General features: G+C 37.5%; 1 protein-coding gene and 1 pseudogene across 1 annotated transcript; both read left to right on the forward strand.

The window, feature by feature from the left end:
- Nucleotides 1-812: 812 nt before the first annotated feature.
- LOC149833077 (TMV resistance protein N-like) lies at nucleotides 813-4,814 on the forward strand. Its single transcript, XM_090013364.1, has 5 exons — nucleotides 813-823; nucleotides 1,047-2,142; nucleotides 3,287-3,583; nucleotides 3,670-3,762; nucleotides 4,458-4,814. The coding sequence occupies exons 1-5, from the start codon at nucleotides 813-815 to the stop codon at nucleotides 4,812-4,814; spliced, it is 1,854 nt and encodes a 617-aa protein (XP_089869490.1).
- Nucleotides 4,815-15,626: 10,812 nt separating this feature from the next.
- Nucleotides 15,627-16,205, forward strand: LOC149833078 (benzyl alcohol O-benzoyltransferase pseudogene; annotated as a pseudogene).
- Nucleotides 16,206-24,952: the final 8,747 nt, after the last annotated feature.

Here is a 24,952-nt window from a genome sequence, read left to right on the forward strand (position 1 = left end):
AGTTCGTCATTGCAACAAATGGCGTATTATTTGGCGAACTTGGCTTCTCTCGTCATGGTGGGTCGTATGGATGACTCGCAACAACGCTATTTTTCGGCATATTCCGGCAGTGTTCAACAACATGGTGAACCTTCTTTTGGCGGACGTATACGCCATTCTCCGCATCAACATCCCTGATCTGCAACACCATCTGCCTCCAGGGACCATTCATGATCCTGGGTGATGCTCGTCGCCTAACTGTATTTGCTTCTTGTTTTTTCTTCATTCTCTACTTGCATCTCTCCTTTTCTTTTTTTCCTTTTTTGGGGCTCCTTGGCATGTCTTGGGCCCGTGTTTGGTTTCTCGGTAGGTTCAATGTTGGTTGAACCTGTTTTCGTTTCGTAATGTTGATGGTTATAGTTCGGCTCTCTCTCTCTCTCTCTCTCTCTCTCATCTCTCTCTCTCTCTCTCTCTGATTTGGTCTGTCTTGTCATTGTTTCTCCAATGAAAAGAAAAGGAAGATCTACAGGTGATCTCACGAACGGGGTCCATTCTATCTTTACACCCTTATGGCATACCGCTTGTGAATTTTTTTTGTTGCAACTTGCAGGTTGTTTTCATTAAATCTGACACCAGATATGAATTCAGCACGGTCGATCTGATCGAGATCAACCACGGGATCTTTTTCTGAGACAAATATGATTTTTTAATCATAAAGTTTTGGTATTTTTAGTCATTGATTTTTGAATCACTGGAAAATCCTACACTGGTCGGATTCTAGTGCCAGATTTAATGAAAAAAAAAACTTGCACCAAAGAGATCTGATAAGGGGCATGACATTAAGGTATATACAAATAGGGATGAGTAGATCCTGTGTTGTGACCTATATCAGGGTGGTCGGAACAGAACACTGGTTAACGGATTATCCCTTGATTTAAACTTAAGTCTCTGACCTGAGCTGTAAAGACTGAGAAATACTTGCTGCCATGTCATGTCCCCTGTCCTTGTTATGATTTGTGTTTCTTAGTTCGTTTATATATTTGTTATATTCTCTTGAAAATTGGCAGGCATGAAGCAAAACTGGTATCCCTCATTGTCAAAAGGGTCCTTAGTGAATTAAATCATGTTAAATTTGATATAGCAAAGTACCCAGTCGGGATAGATTCTCGCGTAGATGATGTGATGAAGCTGCTGAAGACAAAAGAAACACACGATGTCCACATGGTTGCAATTTGCGGAGAGGGCGGTATGGGAAAAACAACTATCGCAATGGACATCTTTAACAAACTGTTTGGCAAATTTGAAGGCAGTTGCTTCATTTCAGATGTTAGGGAAAAGTCACTGGACGGACTAGCCTCTCTCCAGTCCCAGCTTCTTACCGACTGTTTAAAAGAAAAAGAAGAAATATCGATCAACAACACTAAAGAAGGAATTAGCATGATCAAGCAGAGAATGAATTCTAAGAGAGTCCTCATTATCCTTGATGATGTAGATCATAGAGAGCAACTAGATGGATTGGCTGGGGAGCATGGCTGGTTTGGTGCGGGAAGTAGGATTATTATTACGACACGTGACAGTTCAATACTACTAAAAGGGTGTAAGGTTTATAAGCCTAGAGAATTGGATGATGATCAAGCACTTGAGCTGTTCAGTCTTCATGCATTTGTCAAGAGAGAACCACCGAAGGAGTATATTGAGTTATCCAAGGAGGCCGCAAGGATTGCGGGTGGCTTACCATTGGCTTTGAAAGTATTTGGTTCACATTTTTTCATTCTAGAGACTAAAGATGATTGGCAAGAAATGTTGCAGAAGTTGAAAAGAATGCAGCTCAACGACATTCATAAAAGATTGAAAATCAGTTATGAAGGATTAGATGATGAAGAACAATGTATATTCTTGGACATTGCGTGCTTTAATTTCAGCAGTATTGGAGATATAGAAAGTGCAATTTATATGTGGAAGGCCTGTGGATATTCCCCAAAGGTTGCAATTAAATTTCTCCAGCACGAGTCTCTCATTAGCATTGGAAATAATGGTTACTATAAAATGCATGACCAAATCCGAGATATGGGAAGAGAGATCGTTCGACAACAAGGCATTTCGGACCATCGAAAGCGCATCAGACTTTGGGATGAAGTGTTAAATGTCTTGAAGAACAATGAGGTAACAGAAATAATAATTTCCATTCTTGACTTGCTTTCATTTCTGTCAATACTTGTGCCACACACATTGGGCGGGCCAAATCAAGCTTTAGCCCTAAGCTGGAAACTGAGGCTCTCTTTTGAGGATGTTTATGCATTTGAAAAAGTGGCAGCTTTCAAATCCTGGATTTGGCAATTACCACCTCTTACCTCTAAGAGATGGTAGTTGGTGCAAAACACAGAAAAGGAGAATTGGCCCCAGTTCCACTTTAATTCAGAAACTCTCGTCCCAGCTATCGGTTTCCAGACATCCACCACCAAGGTAGTTTGAACATGCTTTTAGCAGATGCGTTAATTTCCATCCTAGCTACCACTTCCCAAACAGAGCCTGAAATAACTTGTTAACTCATTCTTAATTGTGATTAGACTCTCTAAGCTTGGTGTCAGCAATTCTTGAATGACTCAAAGCAATTAGCGGACTCCCTCGTTTTTTTTTTTCAGTTTGGGCTTAGTCGAAAGTCTAAATGGACACATTTTGTTATGTTCAAGCTGGGGGTAGGGCTGGTAAACGAGCTGAAAAAGCCGAGCGTTATGTGTTCAAGCTTGGCTCATTCTTGTGAGCCTGAAAACTGAGTTTGAGCTCATAATGAGCCTGAAAAAAATACATGTAAAATATGTTTTTTTTTAATAACTAACGAGCTTATAGGAGTCAAGCACCTATTGTTCATACCCAACGTATTTTATGAGTTAGGTTAGGTAAAACCCTGCCCTGTCTATGCATTGGTATAATCAATGAGAATGATTAACACCCATTTCCTTGTGGGTTCCATTACGAAACCAATCCGAGTTATGCTTGAATATTATTCTATTATAACCTGGCTATGTTAAGAAATGGAGGCCCGATTGAGCCATGTGACACATGTTTAACCCTTTTCGACACGATCAATACAAGTCAAACTAGTTATACATATGATCGGCATTGTGTCAAAGCTTAAGTTTTTCTGGTTTTTCAAATTTTGTATTTTATTATTTTTATTTTTTCTTAATTCAAGTCCGGTCCTTAGTTTGTATATTTATTATACTCAGAAAGTTGAATTTTACGTTGTTCCCATTTACCTGTAAGGACACTTGTGTTTTAGCTGTCTTGTTTGCCTCTTTTTTATTAGGCAAGGGAGAACAACCACATCCAGGCCGTCCTTCTCGATTGGGACAGGATAAGGAGCATGGAGCGTTTGAGCAGAAACGCCTTTGCAGCTTTTGACAACCTCAGGATGCTCCTTATACACAAGTGCGATTTCGGAAGAGGATTAGGGCAGCTGCCTAGGAATCTGAGATGGTTGGGTGCAACTGGGTGTTGCATGGAGTCCGTGCTATGTGATGATGATGAATGCAATCCCGAGGAACTTGCTGTTCTCCAAGTACGGAAGTCAAAGATCCGAAGAGTGCTACGATCAACTAAGACGGTTAGACGCAATAGCTAAAAACAAGTGAGATTAATAACCATGTATTATAGCTCATATCATTTATGTCTGAATCGATTGATCTGCAGGTTTTCAGGAGATTGAAGGTCCTGCATCTCTTTTTTTGTAATCTACTCGTGGAATCTCCTGATTTTGCTCTTACGCCGTGCCTAGAGAAGCTGGTGCTTTGTAATTGTATGAAGTTGCTCCAAGTTGATGAATCGATTGGGAATCTTAACAAGCTGGAATCGCTGACTATCAAGGACTGCCATGAACTGAAAGTCCTACCCGCAAGCATTTGCAAATTGAGCTCCCTTGAAACCCTCGAGTTATGCTTGCGGTCGATTTCTACTTTGCCAAAAGGATTAGGAGAAATGAAAAACCTCTCTAAGCTATATTTGTCCAAATGTAACTCCTTAAAGGAACTGCCCGATTCCATTGGGGACCTTTCCCGCTTACGAGACCTCGACGTAAGCGATTGTTGGAGCCTCCTGTCTCTCCCTCGACTACCCTCTTCTATAGTCATTCTCACAGCTAAAGGCTGTTCTTCTATGACAACGATTTCAGACGTTTCAGAACTAAAAGAATTGAAGAAATTTTCTCTAAGTAATTGCACCAAGCTCGTAGACGTTGCTGGCCTTGAAAATCTGAAATATTTAGAAGTCCTACGCATGGATGGTTGCGTAAACCTCGGTAAAAAGAGGCTCCTCCAGGTGCCTTTCTCTTCTTTGTTGCTTTCGTGTTTTGCAAAAAAAATCACTGCACCTGAGTAGCGTAATGATTTTTCTGTGTTTTGTGTAGCCCGAGTAAGTACTTGGGCAGGATCACCTGATCACGCCTTATTGGACGGTTTCAGCTAACCTTTTTTCCATGACAGGCCACCTCTTTTGGAGTTTTGTCGCACCTGAGCGTTCCAGGAATCCGTGACGGTGATCACTTTTCCGTTGTAATTCCAAACAAGTGTGTCACGGCAATGCAGATGACGTTCTACTCATATCATAGCGTTGAAGACATGAGTGTTGTTCTCCAAGTCTTGTCAGATAGCCTCGACGTCTTATATCAAACCACAAGGGCGTGTAAGCAGCAGCTGATCAATTCAGAAATCTGGTTCGGATACAGATACGAAGTTCAATTCAAAAGGGATGACAAGATGATGAAGTTTTTGGGGGATGGTGGATCCTCGATGATGCAAGTTCTAGCAAGCAAGCTGATAAGCTGTGACATATTTTTTTAGTTTTCGACAGCTCTAAATAATGGTAAAAAACATATCTAATTGAATGAATCGATGACCAAAGACAGACTTCATCTGATATTGTGGTATCACAAATTTTTTTTGTGTTAATCTTAAGCTGTCTGCTTAGTGATTCATTCAACTATATATGTAACATATCTTTTTCATCACCTTTCTCAACCCAATAAAATAGACATTAACATACTGTTCCACACGCTGCAACCGCTCTTTTCTTGGCAAAGGAACTCCTCATTTCTGTAGTAAGAGATGCTAAGAAAATTAATACATAGACTCTTTAGAATTCAACAGGCAGTCGGAATGAGGAATGACAATTTGTTGCCCTTTAATTGAACTTTCAGTATGGCAATATCAATCCTTTCTTGGATCAGAGCATTACCTAGACCTTTCAGGATTGGTAATTTATAGTCATAGACATGCAGTTAAGTACAATTTTAATGGCTCATGATGCCATTTTTGCAAATGGTCATTTTTAAAACAAGAATTGTGCACCAAATAATAAACGCAAAACCATGCACTCGTATAGGGTGGCAAGTTGGATCGTCTCCTCGAGAAATAGAAAATATTGCACCCAAATTCACTTAGAAACCTGACTTTATTAATACCTCAAAAAAAATTAAAACAATTATACTATTTTTTCAATTACACTGTCATAAAAGTAAACATGCTTAAAATGAAAGCAAATCTTAAATTAAGCTAGGAACTTTCTCTTTTTGAGCTCAAGTAAAAGGGGTAGTGATAAATATCTTCATCTCCAAAAAAAAGCAACTTTTAAGAGAAAATACCTGCAAAACAGATTACCACAACTATCCTTATACTAAAAAGAAAAAACCCTCACAACTATCAATTAAAAACTTACATAAAATAAATCTAGCTAAAATTCTACACAACTGAAAAGAAATCAACAACTAATCAAATAATCAATAATTAATCTATTTAATTTAACATTACTAAAAAAAACAAGAAGATTATACTAATGGTCTACATAAAAAGATTGCTAACAGTCACCACTAAAAAGAACACCACTAAATAAATCTCATTCTCACGATAATGTAATTAAAAATTAAGCAATGCAATCTAATTAAATACTAATCAGAATATAAACTATACAAGAATCAATTCTAAACTAAAAATAATCACTAACATAACGATGCAATGCTGAAAATTAATTAAAAAGACTAAAACAAACAAACATGATATTTTATCTACTACTAACTTAAACAAGACCCGGCTAATATTGACTAAATTAATCCTAAAAATGTGGGTGATGACAGAATTTAAAACAAAACAGCAAGATAAAAAAATAATGTAATATAACTAATGTTGAACTAACATTAATAACTTACTAAAATTAACTAGCACACGCTAGAACCGTAAGACACATTATACTAATTGATGTTATTCAAATAAATCTAATTTATCTAATTCTAATTAATCTAATCTAAATTAAAATTTTAAAATATGAGAGAATAATTTAATTAACAAATTGATCTAATAAATTAACATTAAACTATACGTCTAATCAAATTAAATATATTCTATGCTAATTACAAGCAATGGATGAAAAGACTCACCTCAGGGGTTATCCAACATTTTTTAAGAAGAAAAGAGTGGTTCGCCTTCCTTGGAACCATGTACTCATGTCTCTTTAATGCAACTTTAAAACCCACTTGATGAAACATGTCCCAGAGTGCAATTGTCGAAGGAGAAGAACGGTGAAAAAGAAAAGAGATGTTGGTGATTGCTAGAAAAGGAGTCTCGACTGTCAACGATGAAGGTAAGTGGTACAGTTGCACCACATCCGAGTTATTGCTCCAAACAATGTTCCTGTAGAGAACAACAAGAAACCAGTGAGGCACACACCAAATCTGAAGAAAAATGATGGTGGTGGAGGAGACAAAGAAGAAAAAAAAATGTAAGGAAGAGAAGGAGAAAAAAAAGAAACTTGGAAAATAAGTTGGAAGAGGGGGCGAGTTTCTCAAGGATTGTTGGATGGTTGCTAAGGTTGTTGCAGCCCTGCTTTTAAACAAAATATTTAAAATAATTCCAAAAACAATCTATTGTTAAAATTATTTTCAAAGCACTGCATAAACTATAAAATTATTCTGGGCACTACTTTTGAGGGTGGTTTGGTCTTTCTCACCTTGGATCTTGGGTTCTTAGATAGATTTGAACTTAAATCTGATTCAAGGTCCATGGTGGAATCTTAGGGTCAGATCTAGATTTAATTCTCATCAAAAATCGAGCAAATTGCCTTAAAGTTGCTTTATCTCCCTCATTTTGACTCAGTTTCACATGAAATTTGAATTGAAGCCTTATTGCCGCTCAAGTAAAGATTCTGTGAACACTTGAGTACACGTAGATCGGTGTGCTTCCTATTAATGCTATCATCCTGTGAGGATCTAGACTAAACAAACGCAAAAACAATGTGGTGAACAACAAAATGATAATCTATGATCTAACTATTGCTGGAAATTGAATTTCTAATTTATGCCAAATAACACAATCACACAGATGTATGCAGAAACTAAACTATATTCTACATTTACAGAATAAGAAAATATAATAAATCTAAAATATTTTTTAATCTAATAAAGAGACGGAGGAGAATAAACAAACCACAAACTTCGCTTTAGATGGAGGGGTTAAGAAAATAAAGTGGTTGCTCCCATTGTTGAACGTGTACTTCAACGATGAGGCAAGAAGGTACTAGCGAAAGTAAGGGTTCGAAGAAAGATGAAATCGAGATTGAAGAAGAGAAGAGAAGAGGGAGAATCGATGATCGAATGAAGCAAAGAGAGAAGAAACAAAAAGGAGAGGGAGAGAAGAGCACCTGCATTTTTTCCAAAGGGAGGACGCCCCCTCTGACTTGAAAATTTGATTTTATATTAAAAAATCAGGGTGAAACAATTTTTTTTTAAAAGCTCTAACTAAATTTCAAAAAACCACCCTTTCAAAAATATATTTTCAAAATTGTACTATCCTAAACAGATTAAAATAATTGTCAAAACTCCTAAACTAATTAAACTATTAATAAAAAAAACTAAACAAATTAAAACACTATAAAAATGTAGGGAATGCTTGAAATTGACATTTTTAGCTTTATTTTGATTTTAAAGCAGTATATTGAAAAATGCTGACAATAATGGGTTTTTTATTTTTTTTTTTGACAGATCATGCATAAAAATATGTATATAAAATGCAGAATTTATGCATGATCAGTAATATATATTATTTTTACGCTTATAACATAAAAGTATTACGTAAAAGCAAGGCAATGCATGAAAATACGTACACACCCAAATAGATGCACACATAATAATAAAATAAGCATGATCTTGTACAAAAAATGTGTATATACCAAAATAAATGCATAAACACATGGTATAAGAGCGAAACAGTGTGCCAAGCTAATTAAATTGTGTAAGCACGTAACCTAAGTGCGGAATAACATGCCAGATAAAATAAATTACAAAAAATAACATATATAATATATGTATTATATACGTGATAATATAGTCGCAAGGATACGCAAGTGAACACTTGAAGTAAATGCACAGAGTGGCCTAAATGGTGTAAACTAATGACTAAGACCCTATACCATACACATGGGAACATAGTTGCAAGGATACGTGAGTAGACACCTCGCGTAAGCTCACACAATGTCTTAGATGGCGTAAATCGTGGAGTAAGACCCTATAAAATGAATTTCAACATATTAATATCGATGTCACTGATGTATAAACCTACCTTGTATTTATTGATGAGGCTAAGCCTAAGGTCACTCCTAGGTCATGGTCGGTACATACTTTCATTTGGTACAGTCACGACAAGGTCAATTTGTGTGAGAACAAGGATAGAGAAACAAAAGAGAGTGATAGAGGTGATGTCAACTCGCGATGTGCACCTTTACATACTTGGCTTACAAAAAGAGCAAGAAAGGAGAGATATTGGCCAAAAACGGGTCAGACCTATCTTTGGTCAAAATATGTTTAGCCCACTAGGCGGAGCCTAGTACTAGTTAAAGAGATTCAAACCTAGGTTTAGTACAGTCCAACTAGTAGGAAAGCATTCTACTTTCAATAAGTATAACACTACAAGAAAAAACTTAATTAACAACATAAATTTGTGACGGAAATAATCTATCACAAATTTATGACAGATTAGCTAGAGAAAAGGAGCAGTCCCTAAAATTGGAATTAGAGATGGACTTAGTGACAAAACAATTCTGTCTCAAAATTCGTGACAGATTAGCAACAGAAAAAATCTGTCTCAAACTTCGTTTTAGCTTCCCGACGGATGAGCGACAAATTTTTCAGTCTTAACTTAGTCGCTAATTGGCGACGAATTTGAGACAGAATTTTTTCGTTACTAATTTTGTCGCTAATTTCCTTTGTAAAACCCTAATGTGAGTCCCTTTGTTTTCCTTTCTGTTTTATCCGTCGACTGTCATGTGCATCCACCAACCATCGTCGTCTGTCGCCCATCGTCATGTGCCATCACCGCCCATCAACCTCATCTTCTTTCGCCCCCTGCCACCGCGATGCTTGCCATCTCCGTCGACCCATCGATGACGACCTCTGGAGACCTCGTCCCCCGCATCCGACACACCCTCTTTGCATCACTAGCAACCCCAACACCCTGTCCACCCTCATCCCTCTTTGCCCTCTCTCCTCTTTTGTTCAACCTTCAGCCTCCGACAATCCCACCTCCCTCTCCGCCCTCATCCCTCTTCACTCTCTCTCTTCTCATGTCCGACCTCAAGCCTTTGGCAACCCCACCTCCCTCTCCGCCCTTGTCGCTCTTCACACTCTCTCCTCTCATGTCCGACCTCCAGTCCCCCACCTGCAACACTCTCTCGATGACCTCCTCTTCTTCCTCCCCCTCTCATCTTCCTCTCTCTCCAGCAGTTGTCTCGCCGTGCACTTAATAGGCCACAAAAGGTCGAACCTGCCTTCCTCCTCTCTCTCCCCTACTGCGCCTCTCCTCTCATTGATGCACTCGTCCCTCTTCGCCCTCTATCCTCTCTCGTCCGACCTTCAGCCGACAGTCGTCGGAGTCTCCACCACACACACACACACACACATTTACAACCTGCCCTAGCCAACCACCTCTTCTTCCTCCCCCTCTCATCTTTATCCATCTTTGGCAGTCTCGATCCCTCTCTTCTCCCTTAACCCACGTCGGTGACCTTGTCGTCAGTCGTCCTCTTATTCCGGTAGACTCACTCTACAACAAACTTGTTATCGGATACCCTTCACCGTTGAGTCTGAAAGTATACCACCTCTCTCTCTCTCTCTCTGTCAGGCGGTGGTGGAGCACTGCTCCTGTCGTATATAAATGTGCATTGCTGGTATGTAGCCGAGCTAATTGCGCGATGCTTAGTGCTAAGCATTACATGTGGCTAAAAAAGAAATAAGAAAAAACTACAAAGGCATAAGCAATGCAAATCGGGTAAATACCTGTGGTGAGTAAGTGATGCAAGTGTATCACATGTTTTTTACTTTCTTGGATGCAATGCTTTTCTGTTCACACACTCATTTAGTTGTGGATGTCTAAGACTGCTTTGTTGGAGTTCAGAGATCATGCTAAGCATGATTTAAATGTATGCAAATAGAATGACTCTTAGTTTTGTAGTTTGGAGTTCATGCTAGTCATGGTAGTAGTTAGTGGGATATTGAAATGTATTTGTTGTAGGTACATGTTTGACATTATTGTGATATGAATGCTTGAATGTATTGTAATGTTTGATGTGACTATATTCATGCTTGCATGAAGTTATTTTCAAATTAAATATGCCCTCCATGTGAAATTGTATTATGAAAACATGCTTAAATTAAATGTATTGTGTTTATGAACATGATTTCATCTTTCTAAATTTGATATTTTTTTCATTGATGCATTATTATGATTCTCTTTTAATTGGTGATTTTCTTCTAGCTATGAAAGTTTTTTGACAACCTTAGAACACATATAAGCATGATTTCATCACTATGAAAGTTTTTTGATTGCCTTATAACACATATATGCATGATTGTATCACTATGAAAGTTTTTTTATTACCTTATAACACATATATGCATGATTGTATCACTATGAAAGTTTTTTGACAACCTTAGAACACATACAAGCATGATTTAATCACTATGAAAGTTTTTTACTGCCTTAGAACACATATAAGCATGATTTCATCACTATGAAAGGTTTTTTACTGCCTTATAACACATATATGCATGATTTAATCACTATAAAAAATTTTTGACGACCTTAGAACACATATTAGCATGATTTCATCATTATGAAAGTTTTTTTACTGTCTTATAACATATTTATGCATGATTGAATCACTATAAAAGTTTTTTGACAACCTTAGAATACATATAAGCATGATTTCATCACTATGAAAGTTTTTTGACTGCCTTATAACACATATATGCATGATTGAATTACTATAAAAGTTTTTTGATAACCTTAAAACGCATATAAGCATGATTTCATCACTATGAAAGTTTTTTGACTGCCTTATAATACATATATGCATGTTTAAATTACTGTGAAAGTTTTTTTACTACCTTATAACACATATATGCATGATTAAATTACTATGAAAGTATTTTGACAACCTTAGAACACATATAAGCATGATTTCATCACTATGATAGTTTTTTTCACTGTCTTAGAACACATATAAGCATGATTTCATCACTATAAAAGTTTTTTGACTGCCTTAGAAGACATACATGCATGATTGTGATATATAACACATTTATTTAACAGGCTTATAAACTATATATGCATTCTTGAATCACTATGACATTTTTTTTACAACCTTAGAACATATGTCTGCATGATTGAATCACTATGATTTTTTTTTGTGAGCCTTAGAACACATATCTGAATTATGTTAATGTTCTTCACTTTATTGCTAATATATGTCATTCAACCATGTTATTTTGATTTTCTTAGATTAGGTGCATTGCATATAATTTATTTCATTATATTTTGTTTATTAATACTAACATTTTGGTTCTCTTGTAGGATGTTGGAGATGATCAATGTGGAGGAGCTGATAAGGGCATGGATGAAGGGGCAGATCGAGACAATGAAGAGGATGATACTTCAAATTTTGGCGATGATTAGATTCATGTGTTGAATTTGTTGCACGTACTTGTTGTTTCAAACAAACTCTTTGTATATGTTCACTTGTAACTAATTAGTACTTGACGAGGATTATAGTGAGTTGTTAAATTTGTTTCATCTTATTTGTATATGTCTTTTTTATGTGTACTTTGGTTTTTATACACAAGTTATATAAATTATATAATGAGAATTTTTTATTGATATTTATATTTGAAATATTTTATTTTAAATTCTGCAACGGATTAGCGATGGATATTTTTCGTCGCTAATATCCGTAAAAAATATAGTGACGTATTAGGGACGGATATTAATTTGTCTTGAATCAACCAATGTTTTGCGATGAAATGTAATCCGTCGCTAAACCGTCATTAATTAAGCGATGAAATTTGGGGATAAAAATGTATCCATCATAAAATTTTAGCGATGACTTAGCGACAGATATATATTTGTCGCAAAACCAAATTAGTCCTTATTTAGCGATGGCTCATGACATTCGCTAATCTACCGCTAATTAGTGGTGGAAGTAGCAATAAATCAGTTATGTTGTTAATTAGCAACCAGGAAATCGCAACGGACGGTATCCATCGCTAAGTCGTTGCCAACCTATTGCTAAACAGTTTGGTGATAGATTTGAGATGAATTATCGACATATATCGTCCATCGCTAATCCACAATTGGCCATTCAAGAGCCACAATTGAAAATATTAATTTCAGATCATAGCTCAAGTCTTCGTGACTCAGCATAGTATCGTTCACAAGTATCCTTATTTTGAATCATGAGCTTCTCGAGTTCATCTTAACCATGTGAAAACGACTTGAGTCTTTCACCCATTGGGTTCAACAGTGTACCAAGACAAATATCTTACATAAGGTGATGCATGATTGGAACTAACATATATTCATTTATTCATTCATCAGTTATCTACAACTAATGCACTGTTTCAATATTTAACTAGATCACTCCTTGGTACGCAAGAAAAATGAACGTCAACATCAGATGAAGCATCCCAGTGTCTTTTATGCTATGTATTTTTGTGCCCAGAAACCTAAATCGTAGCTCAGAGAACCTACACTAGGCCCTTTCTTATGTATCTTGCTATTATAGTAGTTGGGGTATATTGCCTATGACAAATGGATAGCTCGACCTCCTAACCACCTAGTAATGGGAGACCACTGAAGACTTTGGTTCATAATAATGTCACTCAAGGAGTATCATCATTGTCTCTACGATGAGCTTGAATCCTAAAAGGGTTCAACGATATAATGTTGATTATAGGATCGTCGGGTGCCTCATAGACAACTAGTGCATCACTTACGAAGGGCAATATGAACCCAACCTCACTTAGTTAATTATGAAGCATGAGCCTTATCTCGCGTGGACAGGGATCATCATTACATTTGTTTATATGCATACATACATCACTTTCAACATCTTTGGACATCACAAGTGCTTCACCCATTCAGATGGATAACTAACTTTGGCACAATGCCACTTACGAGTACCATTTTTAAAATGAATGATCATATAAGTATGCATATGATGTGATCATCTTTGATCGGCTGCTCGGGCATTATTAGCCTTTATGAGCACCATCCTAAAAAGGCACAGCAATCACTCTAGCACAACAATGCTTACAAGTACTTCACCTAATTTAAGTAGAGCCTACCCTAGCACAATAGCTCTTACAAGCACTTCGCTTGCTCGAGTCGGAGCAACCATTCTGAAATTGTGACACTTACGAGTATTATGCTTATTTGAGGTAGATTAGATTGAGCTTTCCAGGGCGAGGTCTCAAACAATATAATTTATATGATGACATAATTATGTCATCTTTGCTCAAGCATCCTTAGCTCGTGCAAGCACTTTACCGATTGAGACAAAAAATTGGCAACATAACGCCTTAACAAAACATAAATCCTTTTATTAGAGAGATGTACACTGTTGTGCTTACGTTGCATCTTCTGTAGCTTATCGAAAACCTTGGCCTTAATTAGGCCTCGAGCTAGTGACTTAGTGATTATGTGAAAAACGTGAAGCACTTTAGTATTTTGTGCAAATTCAAAACCCTTTACTTAAGAGTTTTTTGCCAAACATCATTTTGTGCAGAATAGAGTATTTGAAATGCTTGAATAATATGAATCAATTACTATATATATATATATATATATATATATAGAGAGAGAGAGAGAGAGAGAGACACTATTATTGCGTAGTTATATTTATAAGTATAGTAGATACACTAACTGCGTATGTGCCAAATAGATGCATATAATAATATATACTGTTTCTATGCATATAACATGCAAGTATTAAGTGAAAGTATGGCAATAAACAAAAATATGTACATGCCCAAAAAGATGTGCACGTAATTATAAAATAAGTATGGTAGTGTACGAGAAATGCGTAAATGCTCAAATAAATGCATAAATGCATGACCTAGCCGTGAAACAATGGACTAGGCTAAATAAATTGTGTAAGCATGCAGCTTAGGTGGAAACAACGCGTCAAACAAAATAAAATATAGAAAAGAATATATATAACATACATATCATATATGTGAGAACTTAGTCTCAAGGATATGCGAGTAGACACTTGGCGCAAGCACACATGGTGGCTTAGATAGTGTAAAACGAAGACTAAGACCCTATATCATACACATAAGAACATAGTCACAAGGATATGGGAGTGGACACCTAGTGCAGACACACACGGTGGCATAGATGGCATAAAGCGATGACTAAGATCTTATAACATAAATTTCAACATATTAATACCGATGTCTTCAGCGTATAAGCATGCATTATATTTTTAGATAAGGTTAAGTGTAAGATCACTTCCGGATTATGGTTGACACACACTACAAGAAAATTGTTAATTAGCGACGGAAATTAGCGACGGATTTTTCCCGTCGCTACTTAGCGACAGATTAGCTAGAGATAGAATCTGTCGCTAATTTGCGACGGATTAGCGAAGAAACGACTTTTATCGCTAATCTGTCGCTACTTAGCGACGGATTAGCGACTGCATGTTTTTGTCGCTACTTTTGATTACAAGAACACCATTTTAGCGACGGATTTAGAGAGGGAACTCTGTCGTCGCTAATCCGTCGCTCATTAGCGACGGATTAGCGACAGTATATATTTCGTCGCGGTTTTTGTATTTTGATTTAGCGACGGTTTAGCGACGGAATGTTTCCGTCGCTAAGCCGTCGCTAAATATCGCGTAAATCCCTAATCCCATCCCTCTTTCTCTTTTCCCTGTTTCTCTGTATTGCTCCCTCCCGCCCGTCGGCTCTCGCCACCGTCCGGCCACCGCCGCTCGCCAGCCGCCGCTCCCCGCCCACCGCTCGCCAGCCGGCGCTCGCCAGCTGCCGCTCCCCGTCAACCTCCCGCCACCGTCCGGCGAAGCGCAGGTAATATTCTTCTTCTTCTTCTTCTTCTTCTTCTTCTTCTTCTTCTTCTTCTTCTTCTTCTTCTTCTTCTTCTTCTTCTTCTTCTTTTTCTTCTTCTTCTTCTTCTTCTTCTTCTTCTTCTTCTGAACGCAGGGGGTACGCCCCTTCCCTGCCGGAAACGGAGGAAGTTTAACCCCCTGCCGTGCTTTCCGGCAGGGGGGGTCGACCCCCTGCGTTTCCGGCAAGCGGGGTCGACCCCCTGCCTATGGCGGTGCCGCACTGCCGGCCTCCAGCCCGATCCGGAGGAGGAGGTTCGCCTGTTGTGCATCTTCAACGCGCGGTCCCGGTACATTCCGCCGCTGCCGCAGGGGTACTACGGCAATGCCTGATAGTAATCCCGGCAGCTGTCTCGATAGCGGCGAAGCTCTGTGCGAACCCACTAGGTTATGCGGTGGAGCTCGTGAAGAAGGCCAAGGAGGAGGTGACAGACGAGTACATGAGGTCAGTGGCGGACCTCATGGTGCTCAAGGGCCGGCCTAACATCACGGTGGTCCGCACCTTCGTGGTCTCGGACATCAGGCATGCCGGGTTCAGCGAGCTGGACCTCGGCTGGGGAATGCCGGTGTACGGCGGTCCAGCCAAGGGCAGTGACGGCCCAATCCCCGGCTTGGTTAGCTTCTACGTCAACTCCAAGAATAACGAAGGGGGAGAAGGGATGGTGATCCCGATTTCCTTGCCTGCTCCAGCTATGAAGATCTTTGAACGGGAGCTCAAAAAGATGCTGTACGGACCCGCCCCGGATCAAAAGTCCACAGAACCTGTTTTTATCTTATCTGCTTTGTGAATAAAGATCAATTCATTGCCAAACAAATTTGTTATGAGATACCTACGTTGCCTATGTGATCTATTTTGAAAAGAATTTTTGTTATGGATACCTATGCTGCCCATGTGATCTCTTTTTAAAAAAAAATTGTTATGAGATACCTACGTTGCATATGTGATCTGTTTTGAAAAGAATTTTTGTTATGGATACCTATGCTGCCCATGTGATCTCTTTTTTAAAAAAAAAAAGTTATTATGTGATCCCTATGTTGTCCATGTGATTAGCTTGAAAAAAAATTTGTAATATGTGTATATAAGATGTCCATATGGTTTTAAGTGTAGTTTGCATATATGTTGTCCATATGGATTTTAAGTTGAAATTTTTTTTTTAATGTATATATACAAGTTGTCCATGTTGTTCAATTTGTTAGTTTGTTAATGTCTACTGGTAGTTAGTTTTACTTCAATTTGTTTTCTTGAAATCTGGTTAGTTAGAGTATTTCAATCTATTAGTCTTTTATAATTATATTTTTCTTAGATAGATTGGTATTTAATGTTCTCACAATCAGTTAGTTAGATTAGGGCTATTTGAATTCTTTATGATAGTGGTGGTTAAACGGAGTTCACATCTTTTCTAGTAAACTAATTGATTGATTTACTATTCCTTTGCTAAGTAGTTCAGATTAGAAATTGTCTATGACTTTATGTTAGTCGACTGGTTCAACATGTTATAGCTGGTTTGTTAAATTAGCATCTTCTAGTTAGATTTGGCTTAACATATATACTATTTTTCTTTTCTCTTCTTTCAATTAGTTAGAGTTGTTTTAATTTGTTTTAATTTTTTTAGTTAGTGTTTCATCTTGTTTCATGATTAGTTAGTTTGTTACTTAATTTGTTTTGTTTTTGTGCAGATTTTTCAACGGAACCAACTCGTGCTCGGCCACCTGTGGTAAGTAAATGACAAAAACAATGCAAATCGGGTAAATACCCGTGGTGAGTAAGTGATGCAAACGTATCACATGTTATTTAATTTATTGAATGCAACACTTTATTGTTCACACACTCACTTAGTTGTTGATATCTAGGACTGCTTTGTTGGAGTTCGGAGATCATGCTGAGCATGATTTTAATGTAGAAATATGGAAGTGTTCTTATTTTTGGAGTATGGAGTCCATGCTAAGCATGGTAGTAGTTAGTGAGATATTGAAGTGTGTTTGCTGCAGGTACATGTTTGCCATTTATTTGATATGAATGATTATGATGTATTGCAATGTTTGATGTAATTGTATCCATGCTTGCATGTAGTTACTTTCAATTTGATTTTGACTTCCATGTGAAATTTTATAATAAAAGCATGCTTCAAATGATTGTATCATGTCATTAATAGTTTGCACATGAAAATATTAAGTTATCAATGCATGCATCAAAATTCTTGTTATTGTTTGACATAGTATATTGCATGATAAATTTGATATTTTCTTCATCGTCGCATTCTGATTGTTTTTTTCTTAATTCGTTAGGATACTATTCGTAACATCATACGACAGAATGACTGCAAACCGTGAATGGATGTACCGTAGGATAGTGGACAATGAGTTATCGCATGAATATATGGATGGTGTCGATAGTTTTATTGAATTTGCAACGGCGAGTGTCAGTACGGTAGATCCCATAGGTCGGATTAGGTGTCCCTGCAAGATTTGTAAGAATAATCGATTTGTAGAACCTCATGGCGTTAGACATCACCTATACAGGAAGGGTTTTGTGAGTGATTATCAGAACTGGGCGTTTCATGGAGAAGAATTTAGAAACGATTTTGATGCACGGGTGAATGTGGTGCACGATAATCCATATACGAATTTGATATTTGATGCTGCAGGAACAGAACTGGGTTCTGCTATGAGTTCTAGTGATGTAAGAACTGTCGTAGATGAAGAATCACCAAACGATGCAGCTAGTAGATTTTATGATTTACTTAAAGATGCTGATGAGCCACTTTGGAACGGTTGTGAGAGTCACACTATCTTGTCTGCAGTTCTTCAACTAATGAATTTGAAGTCCGAGTATAATTTGAGTCAATCATGTTTTGACCGTTTGTGCATGATTGTGAAGAGTATGTTGCCTAAAGATGAGAAATTGCCACAAAATTTCTATCGTGCGAAAGTTATGGTCAACGCTCTAGGTATGGGTTACAAAAAGATTGATGCTTGTCCAAATCACTGCATGTTGTATTTCAAGGAGCAGGAAAACGACATATCATGCCCGTCATGTGGGCATCCTCGGTTCAAGCCAAAGACAAGAGGCAATGGTAGCACGAGATCAAAGGAAGTTTCATACAAGTCGCTCCGCTACTTTCCTATCACTCCTAGATTGCAGCGATTGTATATGTCTTCAAAGACAGCTAAACACATGAGATGGCATGCAAATAAAGTTCGACACGATGAAAACAAGATCACGCATCCTGTTGACGCTGAAGCTTGGAAGCACTTTGATCGTACTCATCAGAACTTCGCAATGGAAGTGCGAAATGTTAGACTCGGTCTATGTACAGATGGATTTAATCCATTTGGGGGTAGATCAACTCCATACTCATGCTGGCCAGTATTTGTAACTCCATACAACCTTCCACCAAGCTTGTGTATGAAACGTCCAAATCTTTTCTTGTCTCTGTTGATCCCTGGTCCGACCTCACCTGGCCAAAATCTTGATGTATATCTAAGGCCATTGATTGATGAATTAAAAGTACTGTGGGATGACGGTGTTACCACGTATGATGCCCACAAAAAACAAAATTTCAACATGAAGGCCGCTGTTCTATGGACAATCAGTGACTTCCCTGCATATGGTATGTTATCTGGTTGGAGCACACATGGGAGGTTGGCTTGTCCGTACTGCATGGAGGATTCCAAAGCTTTTAGATTGAGGCATGGAAGGAAGCCTTGCTGGTTTGATTGCCATCGTCGATTTCTACCCAGCGATCATCCGTTCCGACGTCAAAAGAATGCATTTACAGCAGGCACAACTGAAATGGAAGGTCCATCCTCAAGATTGTCTGGCATAGAGATTTTAAGAAGATTGCGATACTTTCCAGATGTATTAACAGATGCCCGCAGTCCTACACCCTTCCGTGGATTTGGGAAGGAACACAATTGGACGAAAAAATCTATTTTTTGGGAACTACCGTATTGGCCGACCCTATTGATACGACATAATTTGGATGTGATGCATGTAGAGAAAAATGTGTTTGATAATGTGTTCAATACAGTAATGAATATTAAAGGAAAAACGAAGGATAATCTGAAGGCCCGTATGGATTTAAAATTAATATGTAAAAGACCAGAATTGGAACTCAAAGAGTATAATGGCAAAGTACTGAAACCAAAGGCGAAGTACGTGCTCGGACCTGATCAAATAAAACATGTATGTCAATGGTTGAGACAACTGAGATTTCCAGATGGATATGTCTCTAACATTGCTCGGGCTGTGAAGATTGACGATGAACAGTTATATGGGTTGAAGAGCCATGATTGTCATATCTTTATGCAACGATTAATACCCCTAGCATTCCATGATATGTTAGACAAACCTATATGGGGGGTATTGTCTTAGTTGAGCGGATTTTTCAGAACATTGTGCGCATCGGAGGTCATTGTATCAGATGTAAAGAATCTCGAGGACTCTGTCATCACCACTGTTTGTCTGTTAGAAAAGATATTTACGCCAGCATTTTTCGATGTTATGGAACATTTGATCATACATTTGCCATATGAACTAAGGGTTGGTGGCCCTGTGCAATATCGATGGATGTACCCATTTGAAAGGTATATGTTTTTTTATATTTGTCTCTTTAATGACAGATATTTAAAATTTGAAATGTATATTCTTGTCAGATGCATGTTCGACCTAAAAAAAAAGGTTCGTAATAAAGCAAGAGTAGAAGGCTCTATTTGTGAGGCGTACACTTTAGAAGAGATTTCAAATTTCTCATCTATGTACTTCGAACCTCATATTTCAACACGTTACACATGCCCGCCCCGTAACGATGATGGAGAACAAGTAACTGTAGCTGACAAGCTGTCGATATTTCAACGACTTGGGCATGCATTTGGTAGTTGCCGATCAAGGCTATTGACAGATCGAGAGCAAGATGCAGCACACATCTATATTCTTTTTAATTGTTCAGCGATCGACCCATACATCGAGTAAGTATATGTATATGCAACTCAATTATAAATCCTTTTATGTTCTATATGTGGATACATGGCTCGGTAATATAAGTATTTGTGGTTTGTAGACGATTTGATCTGGAGTTGCAAAGCAAAGTTTCACATCTCACTAATGCAGAAGTACAAAAAGAACGTGAAACTAAGTTTGTGGAGTGGTTGAAACAGTTGGTAAAGAAGCTAACATAAATTTTGTACTTATAAACAACACTAAGTTACTTAATTGATCGTGATCACAATAATTGTTTATGTCTGTGCGTAGGTTCGCCATGGTGATGTTAAAGATCAAGGAATATGTGATTTAGAAAATGGTCCGACCAAAGTTGTGCAATGCTACAACGGGTATATCGTAAATGGTTATCGATTCCATACAAAAGACTACGGTATAAACAAATCAACGATAAATAGTGGCGTGTGTGTCAAGGGTAGCAGCTACGGTGAAAATGAACATGATTACTACGGTGTTATAGAGGAAATAATGGAGTTGACTTACTTAGGCATGAATAACAGGGTTACGGTATTCAAGTGTCATTGGTTTGATCCAACTGCAACAAGACTCGACAAAGCTTCAGGCATTGTGGAGGTGAATCATAAATCCAGGTTTGGAACATATGAACCATTCATATTAGCCTCGCAAGCTCAACAAGTTTATTATACTTCATATCCGAGTATAAAAAAGTCAGATAGAAATGAATGGTGGGCAGTTTGCAAGGTGAAATCCAAACTATACCCCGAGTATGATCAGTTACAAGAAGATGAGTTAGCTGAAGACAGTGATTACTATCAATCAGATGATGTCTGTGACTTCGCTTATGGTCACGATGTTGCGCATGATATGCATGTCATATCTCCATTGGCTGATGAAACATTCATAGAGGAATGTGATCCGAATGATGTACCAAGTGGATGGGCAAACAATGAAGAAGAAGAAGAAGAAGAAGAAGAAGAAAGTCAAACTAGTGACGAGGAAGAATTCTCAAGCTAGTGAGCAAAATCTTATACTAGAAACCTCTATTTAAATGCATTGTAATACTTGATGTGAGTTGTATTGCAATACTTGGTGTGAATGATTAAAAATTTTATTTCAATGTATTGTAATACTTGATACGAATGATTCGAATGCATTGTAATACTTGATGTGAATGATTTCAATTATCTGAATGTATTATAATTTATGCAATTAACGAATGATTTGAATTAGTGCAATACTTGATGTCAATGATTTGAATTATTTGAATGCATTGCAATGCTTGATGTGAATGACTTGAATGCATTGTAATACTTGATGTGAATTATTTGAATGTATTGTATGACATATGTTATTTGTTAGAATATGGTTCGTGGAGGTTATAGTGGTCGCTCATCCAGTAGTAGCCAGGCTCAACCTTCATCTTCACGGGCTCCTGTGATAGGTATATCATATAACTAATTAGATGCTTGATTAGTTCAAATGCACATTCTGAGAACTTGGTGTGTATTTTTTTACAGATGATGTTGCGCCTGTACACGACCCACCTACACCAGTTGATCGCACAAGTCAACAGCCAACACAGGAAACAGGGTCTTCACAGGCTGGCACAAGAAGACTCATTCGAATAGTGTATATCGATAATCGACCGTAAGTATTTTGTTTTCAATTATTGCATATCTTTTAAATATTTTATATTGATATTTACTGTGTAACAATTCATGTGCAGCACGAGGTTTGAGCCACAAGAAGTAGTACGGGAGATTAGGAATTCACTTCTTCAACATCTACCAGGACCAGTTGCTCAATGGAAAGAGTACCCAAAGGAGGTATTAGACAGATTGTGGTCCTCATTCATGGTATACAGTTGTTCCTCATAGTTAATGTGTTTCATATTTAATTTATTTAAGCAATGTCTACTAACTTTCTGAAAATATTTATAGGCTTCGAATCGCTTTGCAACTACGGTGGAAGAAAATGATGCAAGGAAGGTGTGGCAGAAGGTGGCTGCCAATCGATTTGCAGACATGCTGCACACTATGAAGACTGCAGCAAAAAAAGCATCTGGCGTAGTAGATGATCCATTATTGTGGAAGGGCCATGGTCCTATTACTATCAGGAGAGATTACTGGGATGAAATGTGCGATATGTGGGCGGGAGATGCATTTAAAAATCGCTCTGCGAAGGCTTCACAAAATCGATCGAAGATGCCCGAAGCCCATCTACACACAGGTGGATCTAAGACATTTGGGAGCCACCTAAAGAAAATGGTAACTCATCAATATATAATATTAATTTTATAAGTATAGTTGCAAATTTGTGTATTAAATCTTTTATCATTTAACTTCGCAGGAAGCAGAAAAAGGAGGCAGTGTACCATATAAGGATGTGTTTGTAGAAACACATAAACGGAAGACCACGGGAGTCTTCGTATCAGAGAAGGCGAGAACGACAACGGTATGTATTAATTCTATTAATAATCATTGCAATATATATGCAAGTCATCATAATGTTATCATTAATTATTAATGAATACTTTAAACATTATTTTGTAGGAGGCATATGAGCAACAAATGGTAGAGCGATATGGTGAAGACGCTACTCAGCATCCATCATTTGATCCTACAGCATGGGTGACTGCAGCAGGTGAACCCAAAAAAGGTCGCGTGTTCGGGTTTGGGAGTAATATGAACACTTCACCAGTTATTGGTTCTTCCAGTTACGGCTCACCAACTTCTTGCGCCGACATAAGCTCCAAGCAGCCGACTATTCTTTCCGGTGATGATGTACGCGAGATCATTAATGAATCACTGAATAACTACTTCCAATACACCGTCGCCCCCTTTCTCCGAAATGAGATCAAGGCCGCTGTTCAGGATAGGGGATCTTCGATTCCAGGTCCCTCTCAGGTATAATCACATATATAGTTTTTTTGACTATCTTAAAGCACATCTGAGCATGGTAGAATCACATATAGAGTTTTTCTAGATGCCTTAGAACACATATGAACATGCTATAATCACATATTCAATTTTTTTACTGCCTTAGCACACATATGAGCATGATAGAATCACATATAAAATTTTTAGCTTTGCCTGCCTTAGAGCACATATGAGCATGCTATATTCACATATTTAATTTTTTTACTGCCTTAGCACACATACGAGCATGATCGAATCACATATATAGTTTTTTGCCTGCCTTAAAGCACATCTGAGCATGGTAGAATCACATATAGAGTTTTTTTATATGCCTTAGAACACATATGAACATGCTATAATCACATATTCAATTTTTTGACTGCCTTAGCACACATATGAGCATGATAGAATCACATATATATATATTTAACTTTTTGTCTGTCTTAGAGCACATATGAGCATGATAGAATCACATATAAAGTTTTTTTTATTGCATTAGAACACATATGAGCATGCTATAATCACATATTCAGTTTTTTGACTGCCTAAGAACACATATGAGCATATTATAATCACATATTCTGTTTTTTGACTGCCTTAGCACACATATGAGCATGCTATAATAAAATATAGAGTTTTTTAACTGCCTTAGAACACATATGAACATGTTATATATCATTTATGATAGAATCACATATAAAATTTTTGGCTTTGCCTGCCTTAGAGCACATATGAGCATGCTATATTCACATATTCAATTTTTTTACTGCCTTAGCACACATACGAGCATGATCGAATCACATATATAGTTTTTTGCCTGCCTTAAAGCACATCTGAGCATGGTAGAATCACATATAGAGTTTTTTTAGATGCCTTAGAACACATATGAACATGCTATAATCACATATTCAATTTTTTGACTGCCTTAGCACACATATGAGCATGATAGAATCACATATAGAGTTTTTTTATTGCCTTAGATCACACATGAGCACATGATAGAATCACATATAGTGTGTAATTTATTTCATTATATTTTGTTTATCAATACTGACTGTTCTTTTCTTGTGTAGGCTGCTAGCGATAATCAGGGTAGTGGAGCTGAAGGGACAGATAAAGACAATGAACAAGAAGACGCACAAAATCTTGGCGATGATTAGAGGACTTTGTTGAAGAAGTTCTATTTTTTTTATTTTTCCTAATTGTAATTGTTGAATTGTAAATAATTAAACTTCTTAGTTTTAAGGTGGAATGATTAATTATTATAGATACTTGTTATATGAATTTTTTTGTGTGGTTTGTTTTTTATTTACAGGAAATATAAATTGTACAGGAAATATAAATTGTACAGTTCTCCGTAATTAATTTTTAAATAAATTTTTTTTGATTTTTTTTTCGTTTTTGCGACGGATTAGCGACGGATGATTCCGTCGCTATTCATATTATTCTAGCGACGGCTTAGCGACGGAATTAAATCCGTCGCCACGCCGTGGTCGCCGTTTAGTACCGGCGGATTGGCGACGGAATGTAGCGCTCGTTATTCCGTCGCAATTAGCGACGGACTTGGCGACGGAATTATTCCGTCGCCAGTTAGCGTCGAAATATTCGCGACGTAAGCATACTGTCGCCGCGTTGTCGCTAATCCGTCGCTAACATG

This window comes from Nuphar pumila, chromosome 7 (assembly GCF_984573655.1).
Source record: "Nuphar pumila chromosome 7, dmNupPumi1.hap1.1, whole genome shotgun sequence".
Taxonomy (NCBI): Eukaryota; Viridiplantae; Streptophyta; class Magnoliopsida; order Nymphaeales; family Nymphaeaceae; genus Nuphar; species Nuphar pumila.

What these genes read in the sequence shown, in the direction of transcription:
- LOC149833077 (XM_090013364.1), top strand. An exon ending in TGCTACGATCAACTAAGACG is followed by an intron (nt 3,584 to 3,669) that starts GTTAGACGCAAT and finishes ATTGATCTGCAG; the next exon opens with GTTTTCAGGAGATTGAAGGT. An exon ending in CGCCGTGCCTAGAGAAGCTG is followed by an intron (nt 3,763 to 4,457) that starts GTGCTTTGTAAT and finishes TTTCCATGACAG; the next exon opens with GCCACCTCTTTTGGAGTTTT.